The sequence below is a fragment of the Syngnathoides biaculeatus genome, chromosome 11, assembly GCF_019802595.1.
Source record: "Syngnathoides biaculeatus isolate LvHL_M chromosome 11, ASM1980259v1, whole genome shotgun sequence".
NCBI classification, from domain to species: domain Eukaryota; kingdom Metazoa; phylum Chordata; class Actinopteri; order Syngnathiformes; family Syngnathidae; genus Syngnathoides; species Syngnathoides biaculeatus.
The window spans coordinates 30,759,727-30,778,543 of NC_084650.1; the positions used below are offsets into that span (position 1 = coordinate 30,759,727).

Genomic DNA, 18,817 nt, shown 5'->3' on the forward strand with positions numbered 1-18,817 from the left:
AACCGGGTCCGGTTTGTCGCGTGAATGCTCGTTTGCTTCCATGTGGCCCGCGACTGGTCGTCGGCCAGCCCAGGGTGTACCGTGCTTCTCGCCGTCGGCAGGGAGAGGCTTCAGCACGAGCGTGACCCGCGTGTGGTACGGAAAATAAGATTGTATTTGTCTCACGTTGTAATGTGTCAAAACTAAATCTGAATATTATTGCTGTTTTTCTGTCGTGAAGAGGTTCTTATGAGCCGACGAAGGCAGGTGGCCCCCACTTTTCCACATCTCTTGAGTGATTCAAACGACTTCAAGTGTGAAATTGTCAACAATTCATCGCAGCATATCCATTCGGCGGCGTCTCGTCACAATTGGCTCACAATTTTGACAGAAATTGCATTCTCTCTCTCTCTCTCTCTTTCTCTGTTGTTGTTGTTGTTCCCCACGCAGCCTGTGAACAATTCCATTAGCCGGAGTGTTGGCGCACTGGCGCTACCTGACGTCGCCCCCGCCCCGGCGCCTCCGTGCCGCAGAGGACGTTGGCATTCCGAGCGCAGCGTTTAGTTAATGAAGCGCCGTCGGGATATCGCCACCTCAGCTCCTCGGGCTCTGATGCCGTTTAATTGATACCGTCGGCCCCCGCCCGCCCGCCCGCTATCGCAGAACATCGATTGTAGCCTCGATGGCGGACCTGATGAACGCTCCCGCAACCCTCCCTCCTTCCCGCCGTACGTGTCGAGCTCACAGGAACACTGGCGAGATTCTCCGAAGCTTTTCGGACGGGAAGTCGCACCCGCGCAAAAGAACGCCAGCGCAGATGCCGTCTACGTTAGCGTTAGCTCCCAGGGCCATAAGGCCCGTTTTTAAGGAAGTAGCAATTGCTTTTTTTCCCCAGACACTTTCACAGTGCGAGCATCTGTAGCGGACCTTCGGCTTTGGTTGGACCGCAGAGGTTTAGCCGCTCGCGGAGACGCGAGCGCGCGGATCGGTCGCCGATCGACGGATGCCTCGGCGGCGGGTCGTCGCGGCCTTCATTAGTGCGCTCGCCGGCTTGATGGGGAATTTGACCGCGGGTCTGCGACGCAACGGGAACGTGTCTCCAGACGCTATTGATTGATCAACAGTATGCTGAGGGGCCTCCTTGAAATCAGTCAATGAATTCATCCTTTTATGACCAAACATTGAATGAAAAAATGCTGAAGCGTTGTCCGGTCCACCCATACTGATGAGCACGATTCCCCCACTTCCATCAACATCGGCAAATGGGACGATTCCGAGCAATGTTGGGTGTCTTCCCACTGATTAGCCAGTAGTCTGGGGGCGGTTTAGAGCAGGGGTGCCCAGACTTTTTACCCCAAGATCTACTTTTCAAGCAGCTAGCTTGTGTTTGCGTTGTGTGTGTTTCGAGCGATTATGTGAAGGTGTGGTGCGCATCAAGAGTTGTTATTCCGTGGTAATTGTGGTTGGAGTTGTCCTGCGGTGTAGGATGTTGGGCGTGATTATTGAGGCGTGCGTTCAGTGATTATCCTGCGACGTGGAGTGCAAAGAAGGCTTATGCAATGGTGTGGTGTGTTTTAAGAGCGATTATCTGGTGATGTGTGTCCACTTTCTGCCGGCTGTGTACAAAGGTGCCACTTTCCTCATCTTTGTCTTATGTCAGAACGCGGCCCATTGGAAACGGGCTAATATCCTGCCGTTATCCGGTCGGGGTGCTGGGGGAGGTCACGGGGGTGTCGTTTGTCGAGATGAGACCAATTAGGAGTTGAGGTCTTCAGAGGAACATAATGAGGAGCGCTCAGCGCTAATGATCGCAGTCCGGCTTTAGCGCGGGCCGCCCTCTCGCCACCCCACCGCCTGCGCTCGCTGAAGAGTTGCATGTCGGCGCCATTGATCCGGAATAATCAGAGCAAGCGGAACTTTGATCACGACAGCGAGAGAACAGGAAGCGACGGCGGCGAGGGCTCCGCTACTCCCAAGTGTCTGAGGTTCGCTTCCATTCTAGCAGTGTGTTTGGCGTCCATTATGATGTCCCTTTGACACACACACAAAAAAAAAACAAAGGAAAAATGGAAAAACGTTGCTCTCCTAAGCCCTTGCAGGTTTGGTAGTTTTCCAACTTGATCTTTGAACAATTTTTCTGTCACGGTTCAGATGGCTGCAGATTCTCGTCCACGTCGCTTGAAGTGCATTTTAGGTCAGGAATGTCTTTTCACAGGCCGTCCCACGAGTTACTTGCTTTCAACGAAATCAGTTGGGGTTTTTTTTTTTTAAATAAAACAACTGGTTATAAATAACAACTATTGGTTAGAATAATAAATATGATGAAATCAACACATTCTTGCCTTTGACAGGACATATTTGGAGTTGAAACCACTTAAGTTGTTCAAGCCATTTTACCGCTAAATATGAAATAATCATTGAAAGTTGTGGTACTATAGCACAAAGACTTTCCCCGATACATTTTTGTTGTTTGCGCCGGTCCGCCCAAGCTAAAAGTGCTCGCCGGCCGCGGCCGTCTATTTCCAGCCAGCGCTGATGTAATTGCCATTGCCGCCCATTTAGGCCTCCTTCACGCACAAGGTCAAGGGTCAGTCCAGTACTCGCCGGTCGCTTCGCGCCGCCTTCCACGTCATCCGCGTTGCGGCCACGCTTCGCTTCATCTCGGGAACCAAGCAAAAGTGACACCCAGGAAGAGGGCAAAACTTATACGAGCGTTTGGGATCCGGTCATCTGCGTTCTCGTCGCGAGCGGGAGGGGGGACACCCTGGCCTGGACTTTTTGAGGGGTTGGGTTCCTGACCGCCCCCTGCAATGGTGGAGTGGAGAAAAAAAAAAAAAAAGACTACAATGATTTGCACTACAAAGACATTGATTGTTCAAAGTGAAGAATGTTGTTGGGTTTTTTTTTTTTTTTTCCTCCAAACATTCTCAGATTTTGAATGCGATGCCTCGAACACTTTTCCCACAAAAGCTGGGACAGCGGCAACAAAAGACTGCGAAGCTTGAGGAGTGTTGAAGAAACAACAATTAGCTGAACAGGTTAACTGGAAACAGGTCAAGTTAAGGGATGTTGGGGGGAAAAAACTGTTTGGAAGAGGCAAACGGGTGAGTTTGACGAATGACTCCGAGTGGAGCGCCACAAAAAGGGCTGAGCATAATTGTTCAAGGTTTAACGCGTGACGTTTTTGTGTCTGGCAGCCTGGCGGCGTCCAAGGAAGTGGCGGCTCGAAAAGCCGCCTCCCCCATGCCGCCCTCCGAGTTCCTGGACAAGCTGATGGGCAAAGTGTCGGGCTACGATGCCAGGATCAGACCCAACTTTAAAGGTAGACGCTCGCTGCGTTTCGGGTGGCGTCGCGCTAGCTCCCGCGATCTCCGTGCTTGACTTTGGAAACTTTTGCAAACTGCTCACCCGGAAAGGTTTGTATTTGGGTTCAAACACTCCCTCATCACTAGCTGTGCGTTTTGTGGACATTTTGAGGAGTTGCAGAATTCCCGATTTAAAAAAAAAAAAAGAAAAAATGGGCAAAGAGTTAAATGCTGAACTGAACTCGGCTCCAAAAGTCCCTTAAAAGCATCATTCACAACAACGGGATGTTGTCCGGCATCTCCATTTATTAAAAAAACAAACCAAAAAAAAAACCCCATGTAGTGAGTCGTGAACAAGTGAACTTTCAGGTGGGACTAAACCATGTGACTCTGGCAGGGGTGTGGTCACTATTTGAACTGTTACGGGAGGCTGTGGGGGGCGGAACTTGAAAGAAGAGCCTCTCGATGGCACATACTGTAGAACTCGAGGCTGGACTCACGCTAGCTCCTCCTGTTGTTCCCCCTCAAATCAAGTCCTCATATGCGCTTCTTCCACCAGACTACAGAATTTTAGCCCCGACATTGGCCTTGTTAGCTCGCACAGCCGGGTTGCTAGATCACGCACGACCTATTTTTTTTTTTTTTGGATCAAAATTTCTCTTTGTGTGACATAATCCACAAGCAACGATTTCACCTACGACTCCAAAATGAAAAGTCTAGCCTGTTTGATCTTAATCTTTTGCGTAGTCCGACATATCGACGACGACTCTCCGAGATCACGCACCTTGGGATTGCGCGTCACCTCCCGTACTCGGCGTTGTCAATGAACCCGCGTGTTGTGATCGACGTTTATTCGCACAAGCCAATGTTCACCAAATCTTTACAGCACAATTCAACGGCATGTTTACGTACCACCGTTGGTGCTAGCGCTAGCCAGCAAGACTCCGTAACGCTTTGTTGCCTGCTTGCAAACGGTATCGTCTGAAAAGTACATGAACGTACCGCAAGCAATCCTTGAACGAATGTCTTCTCCCGAGCACGGTTGGCGGCCGACAAAAGTGGGTCTTAACTGAGTTCAAATAAGGATTAGCGGTCCCCGGGTGCAGCACTTGAAATCAGATAACGTATTGCGCAAAGGAAGCGTTCACCGCGTGTAGCATCTGACGCGCTCTGAGCCTCGGCCTCCATCGCTCAGCGAGTCGATTGGGTGAGGCAACCGATAAAATGGGTTCCACGCCAACGTTGAGACAGCTCGCCGCCGAGGTCAATGGTCGCTCGGACTTTTGCACTGATGCTCTTCAGCGTTTGTTTTAGTCCTCAAAGCAACATGAGAGCTGACGACAGGAAATGCAAGCGCAACAACGAGCCCTCGCGTCACCGGAGCAAAACGAGTTCACAGGAACGTCTCGCACCATCGCAAACGCTAACGTTGTGCTCCGTCATTGCGTAAGGAAAGGAATCTTTCCTTTTATCATTTGATTTCATGTATTTAAAAGAAAAAATGGGTGATCTTTACCCCTGCCGTGTGAAGCGACGTTTGAACCAAGGTCTGGTGTGTACCCTTCAAAATAAAAGGCTCGAAGCTGAAAATAGAAAGTCAAGTTCAAACTTGTGCATATGAACCAGTTGACGTGATAAAACGGTCCCAAATAATGATTTCAACATCACGGTACATTTCATTTTTAGCTGAACGATTACTTCATGAATATGAATGTGAAGTCGGTCACACGTTAGCTTTTGGTTGATAGCTTTCATTGTGATGTCAACGACGTTCATTTCAGTCTATGCTGCGGGCTGCTAGGAAAATGGATGTGCATCGTTTGGACACGCTTTATTGAAAGTACGCGTGCCTTTTTTCGACCCAGCCCTCTGAGAGAAAATCGTTTGGAACCGGAGTCGAAAGAAGGTCAAACGATCCCCGAGCCGAGGTGGCGCCGTCTTGGGGAGATGGGGCAAGATTTTGTGGCAGTGGCGTGACATCGCGCAATCGTGAAAGGCCAAATTGGTCTCGCGGTCTGATCCGAGCGTGAAATCGAGTCCCGGGTCGAGCGCGCTTCCGTTCCCGGATAACGTTGCCCCACCTCGGTTCATCGCCCGCAGATGAGGTCGCTTCAAGTGCCGGCGAGAGCCGAGCCAACGGGCGCCGGCGGGACTGCGCCACGCCTCGCTCTGGACTCTCCAGTCTGTCGGGAAATCCCAAACGCAATTGTTGAATTAATCATCTCGTGTGCTTGTTTTCAACTTTCAGTGTGGAACAAAGGTAACCGAACGCCCCGTCCCGTCCAACCCCAACCACCCGCCCAACTTTCTCCTGCCGCCCCCCCCCCCCCCCCCTTTTTGCACCCGGCTCGCAGGATGTTTTTTCCCGCCTTTGATGCTAGCTGGCTACATTGCTTGTAGCCACTTGCTGTCCTGACTGCTTCTAGATTCTTTTGTTCTGTTTTTCTTTGTTGTTCTTACTCTGATGATGATGATGATGACAAACGAAGCGACCCCCGCACCCCCTCCCTGAATGGACGCCTCCCTTTTAAGACACATGTCACAGGTTTCTCACTTCAGCAACACAAGTACGAAGCGTGAGGGGGAATCAATTGAACCAGCTCAGCTTTTGATTGGCTGTTGCCATCAAATTCATCTTCAGCTCTTTTCAAACAGTGAACATTGAATTCCGTCGAGGTTTTGAGCCGCTCCCGCCTGAAGTTTATTGTCAAACTAAACAGAAATGACAACATTGCAATTTGTGTGCTTCCAGTCACCTGCGAAGTGAATAGAACAGAACGGCTTGGTCGATTCCTTTGTTTTTGGCGTGTTCTGAAGACAGATCAAAAGATGAATGTGAGAGAAAAGTTCAGAAGGAAGGCTTTTATTGCACAGTATTTCCATCTCAAATTGAAATGATTTTTGTCAAAATTTGCCCTCTCCCCTTTGTCCTTAATCCATGAGCTGGTTTTGCTAAAACACGCTAACCCCAGAGCTCATTTGTGTTGTGCTGCATTTTCTAGTTGAACTAGTGCTTCAATGCTAACACTCACTTGACCGTGTCGGGCGGCAGAAAGTCGTTTTTCAGCGCAGATTGTCCTCGTGTCGTGAGCGGCGCTGTTACGGGAGCGCCCCTCGTGTCCCCGTGCCACCTATCGTATCGTCGCGTACTTTGAGCCGCTTCTTTCCCGTGCTAACTTCATCCGCGTTAGCTAGCTAGCGTCCCCGCACGTGCTCGTTTGCCAATGGCGAGTGAGCGGGTCTTGCCGCCAGAGTGACGAGCGACATCTTATCAATGACCGGAACGAGCCACGGCGTCCTGGGCCTTTGACGTTTGCGACGCTTCCGAGACGGACCACGAGGAGGAAAGCGTCTTTGTCTGTGCCGTCGTTGGAGATAATTGCAAAGAGGTGACCCAATTGTCCGCGCTCTGTCATGTCGGCAGCGCAGCGTGACAGCGCACGCTCGCTCCTTCGTAGTGCAGCGCGGCTCACTCGTGTCTGACACGCCATCCGCAGCTGACGACGACAACAACCAGTACGCACGCGCAAAGTGACGTACGACAAACAAAACACAATCGCAACAATGCTGGACGAATGGTTAGAGTGTGTGCCTCGCACTTCTGAGGACCGGGGATCAAATTCCGGCGCCGCCTGAGTGGAGTTTGTGGAGCTTAAAAAAAAAAAAAAAAAAAAGACACTCGCAACACACACATCCAAACAAGCAGCGCAAAAATGCACCCACATCTCAAACACACGACACGTCTCACGCGCACACGTGTGCATGAGATATACGACACACGCGCAAATATGCTCACACAGCACATCGCGCAAAAAAAGTCCACATAAAGTCCCACACTGACAGAAAAACATCACACACATGCAATGCAAACACAAAATTGTACACGCAAGCATGCGCACACACACACAATACACAAACAGTTGTGACAATTCTTCAGATAATAATAATCATGCTGAATTTTGTTTATAAACGCACTTTTAAGCTGAATAAACAGTCGCAAAGTAGAAACGGGTACAATGTTAAAAGTAGGCCTAAAACCAGAGAAAGTCTGAAAAGAAATGAAGGACAAAGATCCAAATTTCAAAAGAAGCCACTTTTTTTTTGTCGTAATAACACGCACAACTTCTAAAAATAATGAATGAAGTCTCGATGCAAATAACAGTAAGTGGGGGGAAAAAAAGCTGATCGATCATACTGTTGAAATTGTTTTTGTTCAAAGATTCATATTGCTCGTTATTTGCCACAAACCAAAGTTTGGCACTCCTGCTATCCAACAGATGGATGAGCTGCTTCTGTGAGATGCGCTACATATTTGCTGCTTCTGTTAGCTACGCTGAATATGAGCAAAGAGATGCGACATGGGAGCTAGTTTTTGCTAAATCATGCGATTATTGACATGAATAAGCTACACTTGAGCGATTATTCGTTGTTTTTCTGTTGTGCAAAACGACATCAGCTACTTGAGCTAAATACGTTCGATATGCAGAACCGAAGAGGCTACGTGGGTTCGTCCGCAGCAGATGCAAAACGAGTTGCAGCAGCAGCAGCGGCGGCGGCGAGAAGCCATCAAATTAAAGAGTCAGCTAACACGTCAAGCAAAAAGGTCTTGCGTCTGAATGCGCCCAGGTGGACTTCCACTTTACCAACTGTCAGCACGCGCGCGCGCGCGCCCGATTGCTGCGCTCAGCGCTTCTTTAATGGACGCTTAACGCCACGGCCGGACTTGACGGCTGCGTGCCGACCGCCTGCTGACCGACGACGACTTCGCTCGCTTTGAGCTTAGCGCGCACTTTGGGCGGCACGCGGGAACTCCCCAATGTCACGTTAGGACGTGGCGGCGAAGGGCGAGACCGGGAGGACCGAAAGAATAGGGAACGTCATGAAGACGGGAAGAAAAACGAAAAGAAAGAAGGGATGGAAGAACCAGAAAAAAAAAAAAAAAAACGAGAAGAAGTTGGCGACACATGGCAACAACTCACGAAGGGAAGACGGAAGGATGCTAAAAAGAGGACGAAACAAAAAGTGGAAGGAACGGAAAAGATGGGAAGAGAACAGACACCAAGGAAAGGGAGGATGGGGGGGGTGGTAGAGGAACAGGAAAAAATAGGAGACATTTGTTTTCGTTCAAAAATTGAAATGAACAAACAAAAATCTGATTTTTTTTTTTTTTTTTTTGCCAATTTGTTTGGATTGGAAGGAGAAAAGGAAAAAGTTTGCGTGCGTTCTTCTTGTCGTCTTTGTGGAAATGACCATAAATGGAAATTCCCGGGTCTGGAAACGGAATCAACCAAAAAGGAAGGAAGAAAATCATTTCTTTAGCCATAATTGTTCCAAAATGTACTCCCACTGTTGGAACATTTTGCAAAAACCTTTAAAAATGGGGGGGAGCAATTTTTTTTTTTTTTTTTTTTCCAAAACAGACCTATTTGTTTTAATTGCATCCCCCCCTCCCCCATAATACAAATCTTATTTTTTGAAATTAAAGACAATGAAAGGGAAGCCCAATTTATCCTCTTAATGTATAGATGCTGTATTTATTGAAACATTGAAATATGTCAATCAGATCCAATTTATAGTTAATCATCAGGAATCTAAAAATTCTACTTAGGAAATGAAAGAAAAAGGGGAAATTTTGGCCCCCTTTTCAAACCCTTTCCTGCCATGTTTTGTGGTGAACGCGCGTGGCTGCTAATATTCCCGTCAAAGCTTTAGCGAGCAAGCGAGCCAAGCGTGGCCTTTTCGGCGTCTTCCCAGACGGCGCCGGCCCGAGGCGAAGATCTGCCTCCGGCTCAGATGTAATCCCGCTTTGAAGGCCGGCCTTAAGACCTTAAGACGGGGTTAGCGTGGCACGAGCGCGAGGCCGCCGCGTTACGGAGAACCACTCGCGCCAAGTCCGTCCGTCTTTTGTCCCGCTCGACGATGACGACGACGGCCCTCATTTGATTTCATTCAATTTGCAAAGTTTGAAAACGTTCAGGTTCGTCTTCACGCTTCCAGAGCAGATCAGTTCACGATTGACGAGTGACATCCCGCACGGGCAGGATTGATTTTAGCGGCCGCACTGAAAAATGAATTTCGTTCTGCAAATGATTGAAATGTCAACTGACATCTCTTCTTCTTCTTCTGGCACATTTGAATTGTGTGCAAGCCGTCCGGATGATTCCTCACCCCCCCCCCCCCCCTTTGTACTTTTTAAGCAAAAAGTGCTCCGAATTGGGGGCCATTCGAGCCGATCGGAGGAGGACGGATGACTCCAAAGGACAAATAATCCGTCTGGTCACTGACTTTCACTTCAACTTTTTCTTGTCACCTTTGTTGCAGTCAGGGGGGGGGGGGGGGGGGGCTGCAAAGTTTGTTTTGTCTCATTTTCCACTCCCGAATCAACCCAAATGCGTTTTGAGCGGACATTTTCGGAACTGTGATCGGCGACTCGGCAGGAAATGACCACCGGTCGTTCGCTCGTGACTAGATTCGCACGTCTATCGAAATCGCTTTGCAGCGATCGGGGAATGACGCCAACGCCAACGAACATTCTAACGAGGTCCACAAGTTGAAGCCAATCGGGCGACCTTGCCAAGAAGTTATTTCAGCACATTTGGAGAGTAAAAATTCTTCGTAAGTCTCAAAAGATGGAGCGAGTGTGTTGATGGTTGTCACGGCGACGTCCTGTCCGCAATGAAATGGAAGCCATTTTGACATGTAGTCTTGATGCATTGTGAGCCCCCCTCCCCCCCCCAACCCCCAACCCCAACTCCCTCCCGCTGCCCCCCCACCCCCACTTGTCCTTGCATCATCACTGGATCTGAAGTCTGATAGTCGTGCATTGTGCTTGTTTGACCAGCTCTTCCTCATCTCCGGCAGTCGCTTTTGTTCTTTTAGACTCGTGCATCAACCGTATCGCCTCCTCCCCCCGCCCCCTTTGCCCTGCTGCTGCTGCCGCCGCCTTCACAGTATGATGCCCCCTCCCCCACCCTTGCTGCCAACGTGCCCCCCGCCCCCCAACCCTCCTTCCGCCCCCTCCCTTGTTGGCAGCGTGCGACGGCGTCCTCCCTCGCTCTCTTTTGCCCGCCCGCCGATAGTCGCGTTGTTTTCCTCAACCGGGACAAACAACGAAGGAGTTGCTCAGCTGTTGTTCGTCTTGAGTAGGGAAAAAAAAAAAAAAAAATCAACAGACAATTTGTGTTGAATTTAATTGTCATCTTTTTTTTTTTTTTTTTTTATTAGACCCCAAAGGCTCCAAAAATGAAGCTACTCACAAGAAAGGTACTTTGCTCTTTCTTTCCTCCCCACAAAGCTTTTTTTTTTTTTTTCTTCCCCTCCTTCTTCCTGTTCGATCGGGAAATTCAAATTTCCCAGACACATCCGAGATTCGCAGTGTCGGGAAGACGACCTGCGTGCAATTAAAAGTTGTGTGCGGAACGACTTCCGGGACAGTCATAACGTTCGATGGCATTTTTATGATGGAGAAAAAAAACATGGATTACAACCATACATCGCTACTTTACAATTGACCACGTATTTGTATTGAATAAAAATCATCAAGTAATGACCTAATGTAAATACGACATAAAAATATGCTTCTTGCATTAGAGATGTACAGCATGTGGAAAACATAACACCGTGTTGAGCTAATGACCCATTTTCACAATTTCAACTATCATCGAAAAAGATGAAACTGTTCAAAAGTCAATGAATGTTGTTGTGTGTTCAAGAACTCAAGTTGAAGCTCTCCGGATTAAAAAAAAAAAAGAAAGAAAAAGAAAAGAAAACAAATAGACTTGACCACAAGGTGGCGCCTTGAGGTCATTTCTGGAAAAATGCCTCAAGTTTGAGAAGAAGTACAAACGGCACATGACCAGAAAGAGCCAATCACGTCGACTCTAGAAGGAGGCTGTGACATTCAAAATGGAACTAAAATTGCAATCGTGGAAGTTCCCAAAAGTAAGTCAACTCTCCCAGCAATGCCTTAGATTACAAACACACAGTTTTGGAATGAAATCATGTCAACTTGTCAACAGTGATAAAAATGGATTCTCCTTCCTGTCTTTTTTTTTTTCTCCACATTTCCTTCCGTCATTCCAAAATGGATTCACTCGATGAACTGACAACATTCTCCAAAAGCGCACATTTGCGAATACCTCGTGCGTCGGCAAAGTAGCCACAAAACACGTTTGGTGTTTCAAAATGGAGTCGATCGCAAAGGACGTCTGCGTGGAAGTCTTGCGAAAGAAACAAAACTCACAAGTTGTATCATTTTTATCCTCTGCAAAGAACAACTAATATTTTTCTCAAGTGTATAAACTATATTTATACTGCCCCGGGGGTCCATTGAGTTGAAGTGAAAAATGTGATCCAAATTGTTGAATTCTTTCTCCATTTGATTTGAAAGATACTTTACCGATGTTCGTCGTCGTCGTCTCTCCTTTCTGCAATCTTTTTATGATCCTGAGCTTCATTTCCATGGTGATGGATTTTCTTTTGGCCGGCGAAGCACAGCTTTCTTATTTTATTATTCTTATTATTATGACTATGTCGAAAAAATACTCCCGGCGTACAAACGCGGACGAGCGCCACGCACGTTAGCCAGACAAAATGGCGGACGTAAAGTCGAAAGGTCTCCCCCGGATGTATTACACAGTGCGTGCCGTACGCGATGTGCTCTACCTGATTAAAAGCATTTAAAACCAAAGAAATAGACATTAAAATTGAAAATAAAAATCCTGTGCGAGCATGGAGGAGCAGACGCTTTATTGCACACACCACGTGGCGTTGGCGAGCGTCGTCGTCCTCGTGTCGTCTCGTTCCCCGTCCGGGCCCCAAACGCGATGACGGCGTGTCTACGACGGCCCCCGGCGAACAAATGCCGCGACGCGGCCTTACCTCGGTGTGACATTTAAATGCAGCCCGTGACAGTGACTCAACCTGGCTGGATGTGTGCGTCGTTGTGGGTGTGCGCGCTCAGCCGCCATCATAGATGGGCCTTCCTGTCAAGATGATTCAAAGCATCAAGCTAACGGCGCACTTCATTAAAAAGGGCGCACGCTCGCGAGATCAAATGTCCGCCTGCGCAAAAGTCAGCCAACTGCACGCCGTCGGCGCACTTCATTCGATTACGCAAAGCGTCTTTTACATCCAGGGATGGCCACGCGACGGGCGTCCCTCTGCCGACCCGTCATCTTTGTCAAATGTTACCGCTTAAGTCCCGCAGGTGTTACTAAAAAACGCTTGCACAGTCAGAACCAATCAAGAAGATGAAAATAACGCAGCTTTCAACATCCCATCGCGAGATGGTCGGCGTGGAATGCTTCCCGTATTGTGGCCCCCCGAGAAACTCGAAATCGGCACCGCCGGCCATCACGTGTTTCCGACTGAGCGCGCGCAAAGAAACATGAACTTTGTAGCAGGTCCGCTGGTCTTTGTTTTGTTTGTACTCGTCACTGCAAACGCAGCAAAGCCGGCGAGGTGTCCCAATCAAACATTGCGTCGTGACGATTGGTTGTTTATAGGGCGTCGCCCGCCGCCGCGCCACTGGAGCCGGCCCCCTTTCTACCAAACACGCGGTAGCGGGATTTGCCCGTGGACCGGGGCCCGTGCGCTTTGCATTTCCACCCCACTGCGGTCACACCCGAACTCAAAGTAGCGGAGTCCGCTCCCAGACGTCCCCGACGCGACGTACGCGATGCAGTGCGGTACGATGGCTTCTAGAAAACATGACCGTGTTGCGCCCCCCCCCCCCCCTTTTTTTCTTTTTTTTTTTAGTCGTCTTCCGTGTGTATTTGTGTCACTTGAAAGTGTGTCGAGAAAACCTCACGTTGCGGTGCAGCGCTTGGGGGAATGAAGCGGCTCGAAGTGTTTCGCGGTCGCCGGCACCGCAACAAAAGTTGCATTTGCAGACTTCCGACGTCACAAACGCGACTCTCGACAAGTAACTTTTTACCGATGAGCCGCCGCAAAGAGCGCCTCCGGCGGCTCGATGAAGACGCCGGTGGGAGAAGCGGCAAGTTTGGAAGAGGAGGCCTGACGGGTTTGGTCTCGCCTCCGTCTGAGCGCTCTTCGCGTGTGCAGTCAACGCGGGAATTAGCTCAATGTTGGTCGAGTCCCCCGCTCGCCAGTAGCATGAATATTTCCTGAAGGAGCACAATCCTCAAATTCATTTTTTTCCCCCTGCTTTCACGAGCTCTTTTTGTTTGCAACGTCTTCGAACGAAGATGATTGCGTCGCTGACTCTGTTGTAGTTTTGTGGCTCAATTTGAATTTGAATTCATGAGCAGCTCCTCGCGGGAGTTAAAAAAACAATGACAACTATTTTGATGATCGTTTGTCTTCTGGCTTCCATACGGTATTGCGGTTTCTGTGATTCGAGCCGGGTTCTGGATTCTGTCGGGCCTGAGGTTGGGAAGCCTCGTTGGTTCTTCCTGGGTTCTGTAGGAGCCATCTTGCGTTTCCAGCTGAAGAGGTTCCGTAGGTCCACATCGGTACGTGGCGGTCACCTTGCCGTGGTGATTGGTTTTGGACTTTGGGTCCGGCGGCAGCTCTGCGTACCCCGACCGATCGCCGTACACGTGCGCTCAGAGTTCTGTTGGGCCAAGGGAGCGCCGTTACGCCGCGCCCGAAGGGATGCGCTCACGCCGACGGGGAGAGTAATCGCCGATCCAAACAATCCCGGCTCCTTCTTTGGGCCCGCCCGTGGAATTAGACGACGTCTTGCAGCAGAACGTTGAAGCGCCTGACCCAGTGTGTGTGTGTGTGGTGTGTGTGTGTGTGTGTGTGTGTGTGTGTGCGCGCTGGCCCGTGTGTTTGCCCAAAACCTCATCTGACCCGAAGGCAAATAAATCCCATCAATAGAGAAAAGTCCAGCAAACAAGCGCTGTCGGAGTCAACGTGGCCGCTTGTTTGCCGCCGTGTTTGGACAGGCTCGTCTGTCAAATCATCTCGCCCGGATTTACCGCCGTCGACGCAGACGCGCGCGTGTGCGCTCATCACGTTGTAATGGACTCGCGTTCTCGCTCGATGTTTCTCTTTGGGATGGAACCAGTTAAAAATCTTCACTGGTTTTGGATCTCCAGCTGCGGTCCAACGTTAGCCGAACGGGAAGCGTGCGAGCGAGATGAAGTCCAACGTACTTTTCCGCAGCAGAACCTTTTGTGCGATACGTCAAGGGATGGCCGACTCGATATCTTTGCGCCGATAACGAACTACGACACCAAATTGCAATTCGGTTCAAGTGTGAAAGAAATTAGAACTGAATACAATCACTTAGAAATGCTTTCCGACCTGCCTGAGGAATACACGACAAAGACTTTATTTTCAAATATTGTCCGATTTTGAATTTGGTGCCTCCCGCACAAAGCGGCTCAGGACCAACAAAAGACTTGAGGAATGTCGGAAAGAAAAAAAAAAACAGAAAAAAAGACCGATTTGGGGAACAGGTCGTCGCAGCGTCCCCGAAAGGCTCAGCCGTTCCGGCCCGGCTTGGCGGGGCGACGTCGCTCTCTCGACGTCCGATTGCAAGTAGTTCAGGGCTTTCGTCATCTACGCTCCATAATATCATCAAAAGATTCGGAGAATCTGGAGAAATCTCTGTGGAAAGGACGTTGCCTCGACGTGGACTTGGGAAAACTGAAAACTGCGTCTGGAAACTGGTTTTATGCGGACTGGAGGCACCAAGCTGACGTTTATTTGGAAGCAAGTGTGACTTTGAAACAAGTTGTGGGCGCTGCTGTCCTCCCGGGACGTCCGACGTGGATTTCTTTGAATCTCTTAATATTTCATCAAGACGGCGGCGCCACCTGAAGGATGATAAAACACTTTGCCTGACCTCCGTGGGTGTGTGCGGACTCATCGACGCTGCTTTTTCCAACTGAGATAAACCTTACAACAGTTTTTGTGTGAACGTGTAAGCCGATTTTTTTTTTTTTTTTGCTCGTTTGAAAAGGACTGATGAACAATTTTCAGCTCTCCAACATCCACCCGTCTCCGGCTTATCCGAGGTCGGGTCGTAGCTTTCAGAGGGACGCCCGGACGGCCTCGGTGAGTCACACAGCGGCAGGTCGGCCGCTTGTAAAAAAAAAAAGTAGCCAAAGAATAGCAAGAAAGTCTCGGAACCCCTCGGCGTACAGATTACAACGGGTGACAAAGGGCGGTCTCGACGGGGTCCAACTCTCGCCGGAAACGAGTCCCACTTAGTGCCGGTAATGCGGACCGCATTCGAACACGGGGCCGTACTCCTGAAGGACCCCCACGCCGACGGGACTCCCTCTCCAAGTCCACAAAACGCATGGGTCCCACGCACCTCCCGGGGTGTAGAGGCCGAAGACCACGTCACTCCTCCCGAATCTGAGATTGGACTCTGAATGTAGACGGAACCAGGGAGGCTGCGGTCACCCTTCTTTAAAAGAGGTCTTCATCCACCCCAGTCCACAGAGGAAGCCAGCTTTGGAAGCCGCAGTTTGACCCATCGATATGAAATTGTGGATTGTAAAAGGCCGCACAAAAACATGTCAAGGACCCGTTCGGGAAATTGTCGGTTATTCATACGATGATTATTATGGGTGGACCCAGACCCACCCGGTTTTTCCTCTCCAACTTCAACTGGGCGTTTTGAATGTTTTGATCAAATTGGACCGTGCGTGTTGTTTTTGATTGCCGAGACGTGGAACTGTGTCGTGTTGGCGCGCGTTGATGTGCGGCGTCCTCTCCTGCTCCTCAGGTCCTCCCGTCAACGTGACCTGCAACATCTTCATCAACAGTTTTGGCTCCATCGCTGAGACCACCATGGTAAGTCAGTCGCTTTTTTTGGACGGATTTTGGGGGGGGGACGATGACCGCATCGCAACTGAGGCCTCTCGATACCCCCGCGGCGCTCCTCTCTCGCGATTGGTCCCTTTTGGCGTGTCGACGTACTCACCGTTCCTCCCGGTTCCCCGCCCCATCTACGCCGATTCCGCGACAAAATTCAAGGGATCATCTGGCCCACGAGGTCCTCGTGTTCGGGCAGAAGTTCCTTCCACGTTTTGTGGTTCTCGTGGGTTCGTTGACCCTGCGCGGTCCGCAGTACGTTTTCAAAACTTGAAAAGAAAGAGCCCTAACCCCCCCTTCGGGCAATTTCCAAGCGTTCCTGCACATATTTCTCATTCGGGTTACAGTTCAAGTTCGCGACCCCTTTTCCTGCATCCTTCTCGTCTTGTCCTGTCCTTCCCTGACAGGGCGCAGGGCGCGTGCACACCCGCACACAATCCCCTTTATCCACGTTTTTGGAGGAAAGCGGAGCACCTTGAGAAAAGCCACGTCGGCGGGCATGGGGAGAACACGCGGTCGGGGCCGGGATTCGAACCCCGGTCCTCAGGACTGTGAGGCAGACGCGCGCGTACCGTACAAGACGCTCGTCCCGTTTATTTGGAACGCGACTCACCTGGTGAGCAAATTCCCGCTCCGATTTGGCACAGTGAGCTCCGACGCGTCTGCCGATTCTGTATTGTTTGTGCGTTTGTTAAAGCTTCGAAATTTGCTCGCGTCCCCATCAATTATGAATGAAAACACGTGTGAACATATTGATCGTTCTGCGGTTTGCGTGCGCACCTTTTGAGTAGGAATGTGCGCCCTCAGCCGACGTCCGCGGCGCTCGGCGTCCTCCTCTTCCGTCCCGCATTTCCAGGGAACGAGATGAGCTGACGCCCTCAAAAGCGTTTGACCGTCAATAATCTTTCATACGCCTCTCCCGCGCGTGTGCGTGTTTTTCAGAGAGACAAGTGAACAGCGGCGTGCGTGTAATGCGCACCAGCAGATTAGAAAGAAAATGAACAGAGTATGAAAATAATCGGATTTATCAGATTTTCTCCAAACGTTAAATCCATTCAGACGGCGTGTGTTTGAATATAGGCCAACTTGGACGTTGAAGTTTTTCGTTGCACATTGAAGGAGGCCGGGCGCACCCGAAACCGGTCGCCCGCCGCTCGCAGGGCACGCACAGTACAAGCAAATTTAGAGTCTTTCGTGTTGGAGGAGCCGCAGAAAACCCAGCCAAATTCGTTCATAGCGAAGAAGCGCAAATTTTAGCGTCGCGGGAGCGACACAAAGTTGCGCCTGACATTTTTCGTGGCGCCGAAGCCAATTGGACGCAAAGCTGGATGTGTGCCTTTAAGGGGCGTGGCCTAGTCAGCCGGGGAGTCTTCCCGTGAGCGTACGGCGACTGTGGCTGGCTCCCCGTTTGTTTTTCTTCCGATTCTGCCTGCGTATTAGTCAATTTGTGAAATTGTGTGTGTTGTGTTTCGGACAGGACTACAGAGTCAACATCTTCCTGAGGCAGCAGTGGAACGACCCGCGTTTGGCCTACAGCGAGTACCCGGACAACTCCCTGGACCTGGACCCGTCCATGTTGGACTCCATCTGGAAGCCCGACTTGTTCTTCGCTAACGAGAAGGGGGCCAACTTCCACGAGGTCACCACCGACAACAAACTTCTGCGCATCTCCAAGAACGGAAACGTGCTCTACAGCATACGGTGACTTCCACGCTACACTTGCGGAGGCATATTCCCATAGTGGCGGGCGGAAAAGAAAACCCCTTACCCAAGGTCCCACATTAGCCTCAGAAGCTTTGAAATGGGATATGTAATGTATTAAAAACGTGAGAAGAATAATGATAATCTCTTGAACTTGAATTTGGGAGCCCATCAAAATGAAGACGTCTGCCGTTTTGGAGACGTGAGGACGTGGACCTTTGAGCCATTTCCAGGATGTCCTCAGAGGTTTTGTCCCGTATGGTTCCCATTCAGCCCCAGATGGCAATTTTTCATTTTGCAGTATGAAATCAATCGGGTAGGCATGTTGTCGCTCAGAAGGGGGGGGGGTGGGGGGGATTGAGGGGTCCGTTCCAAACATCTTTGCCTGTTGAATTTCTTCTGAAAATTCTGCCAGTTTGACACGGAAACTTTCCATGGCGAGTAGACCCGCAAAAAAAGTCTCTTTTTTTTTTTGTCTTTGTCTTTGTCTTTGTCTTTTTTTTTATTCCTTGTGGCATGATGAAAAAGGTGAGCTACGTGGCGCTTTTCACATCGCCAAGCGAGGCGGCGCTTTTAAGGTTTTTATGACTTTGCTCGCAAATGTTCCGATCTTTGACGGGAGACTTTTTGAGGCGCATTTTGGCTTCCCGGAGACGCGTCAGAGCGGGACCGTGAGCTGTGAGCGCTTTTCTTTTCGTGACGTCCAATTGGAGGCTGCGGGAGTCGTGAGCCGCCTCGCGTTCTCGTTCATGGGCCGGTCTCGCCTGGCTGATCATCTGCGGAGCTTCTTTAGTATTCTGCCGGCATGCGGCGTCCGTCCTCGTGTCCGCCGGCGGGAGGAGGAGGAGGGCGACGAACGGAGGGAGCGACCTCCACGCCGCTTCCCGACAGGAACCGGTCCTCGAGCTCGGGGCGGAGGGCCTCGGCGGGGTTCCGAGAGCTGCCGTTTGTCGTGGTATTATCGACTATGAGGACTGGCGGCCCAATAAATAACTAAAAACCAAAATGGGGCCCGACCCGTGTGCAATTTTGGA

At 50.1% G+C, this 18,817-nt stretch overlaps 1 protein-coding gene across 4 annotated transcripts in view; it reads left to right on the forward strand.

Annotated features, from left to right (window-relative positions):
- The window catches only part of glra1 (glycine receptor, alpha 1), a 62,080-nt gene that overhangs the window by 34,187 nt on the left and 9,076 nt on the right, over nt 1-18,817 (forward strand). For 3 of the 4 annotated variants that reach the window (XM_061834075.1, XM_061834074.1, XM_061834076.1), the window contains exons 2-4: nt 3,177-3,301; nt 15,994-16,061; nt 17,560-17,783. In XM_061834075.1, the coding sequence (XP_061690059.1) occupies nt 3,223-3,301; nt 15,994-16,061; nt 17,560-17,783 (371 nt within the window). In that variant the 5' untranslated portion in view covers nt 3,177-3,222. Of the gene's footprint in view, nt 1-3,176; nt 3,302-10,508; nt 10,548-15,993; nt 16,062-17,559; nt 17,784-18,817 lie in introns of all 4 variants that reach the window. The other variant, XM_061834078.1, reaches the window with a different exon arrangement.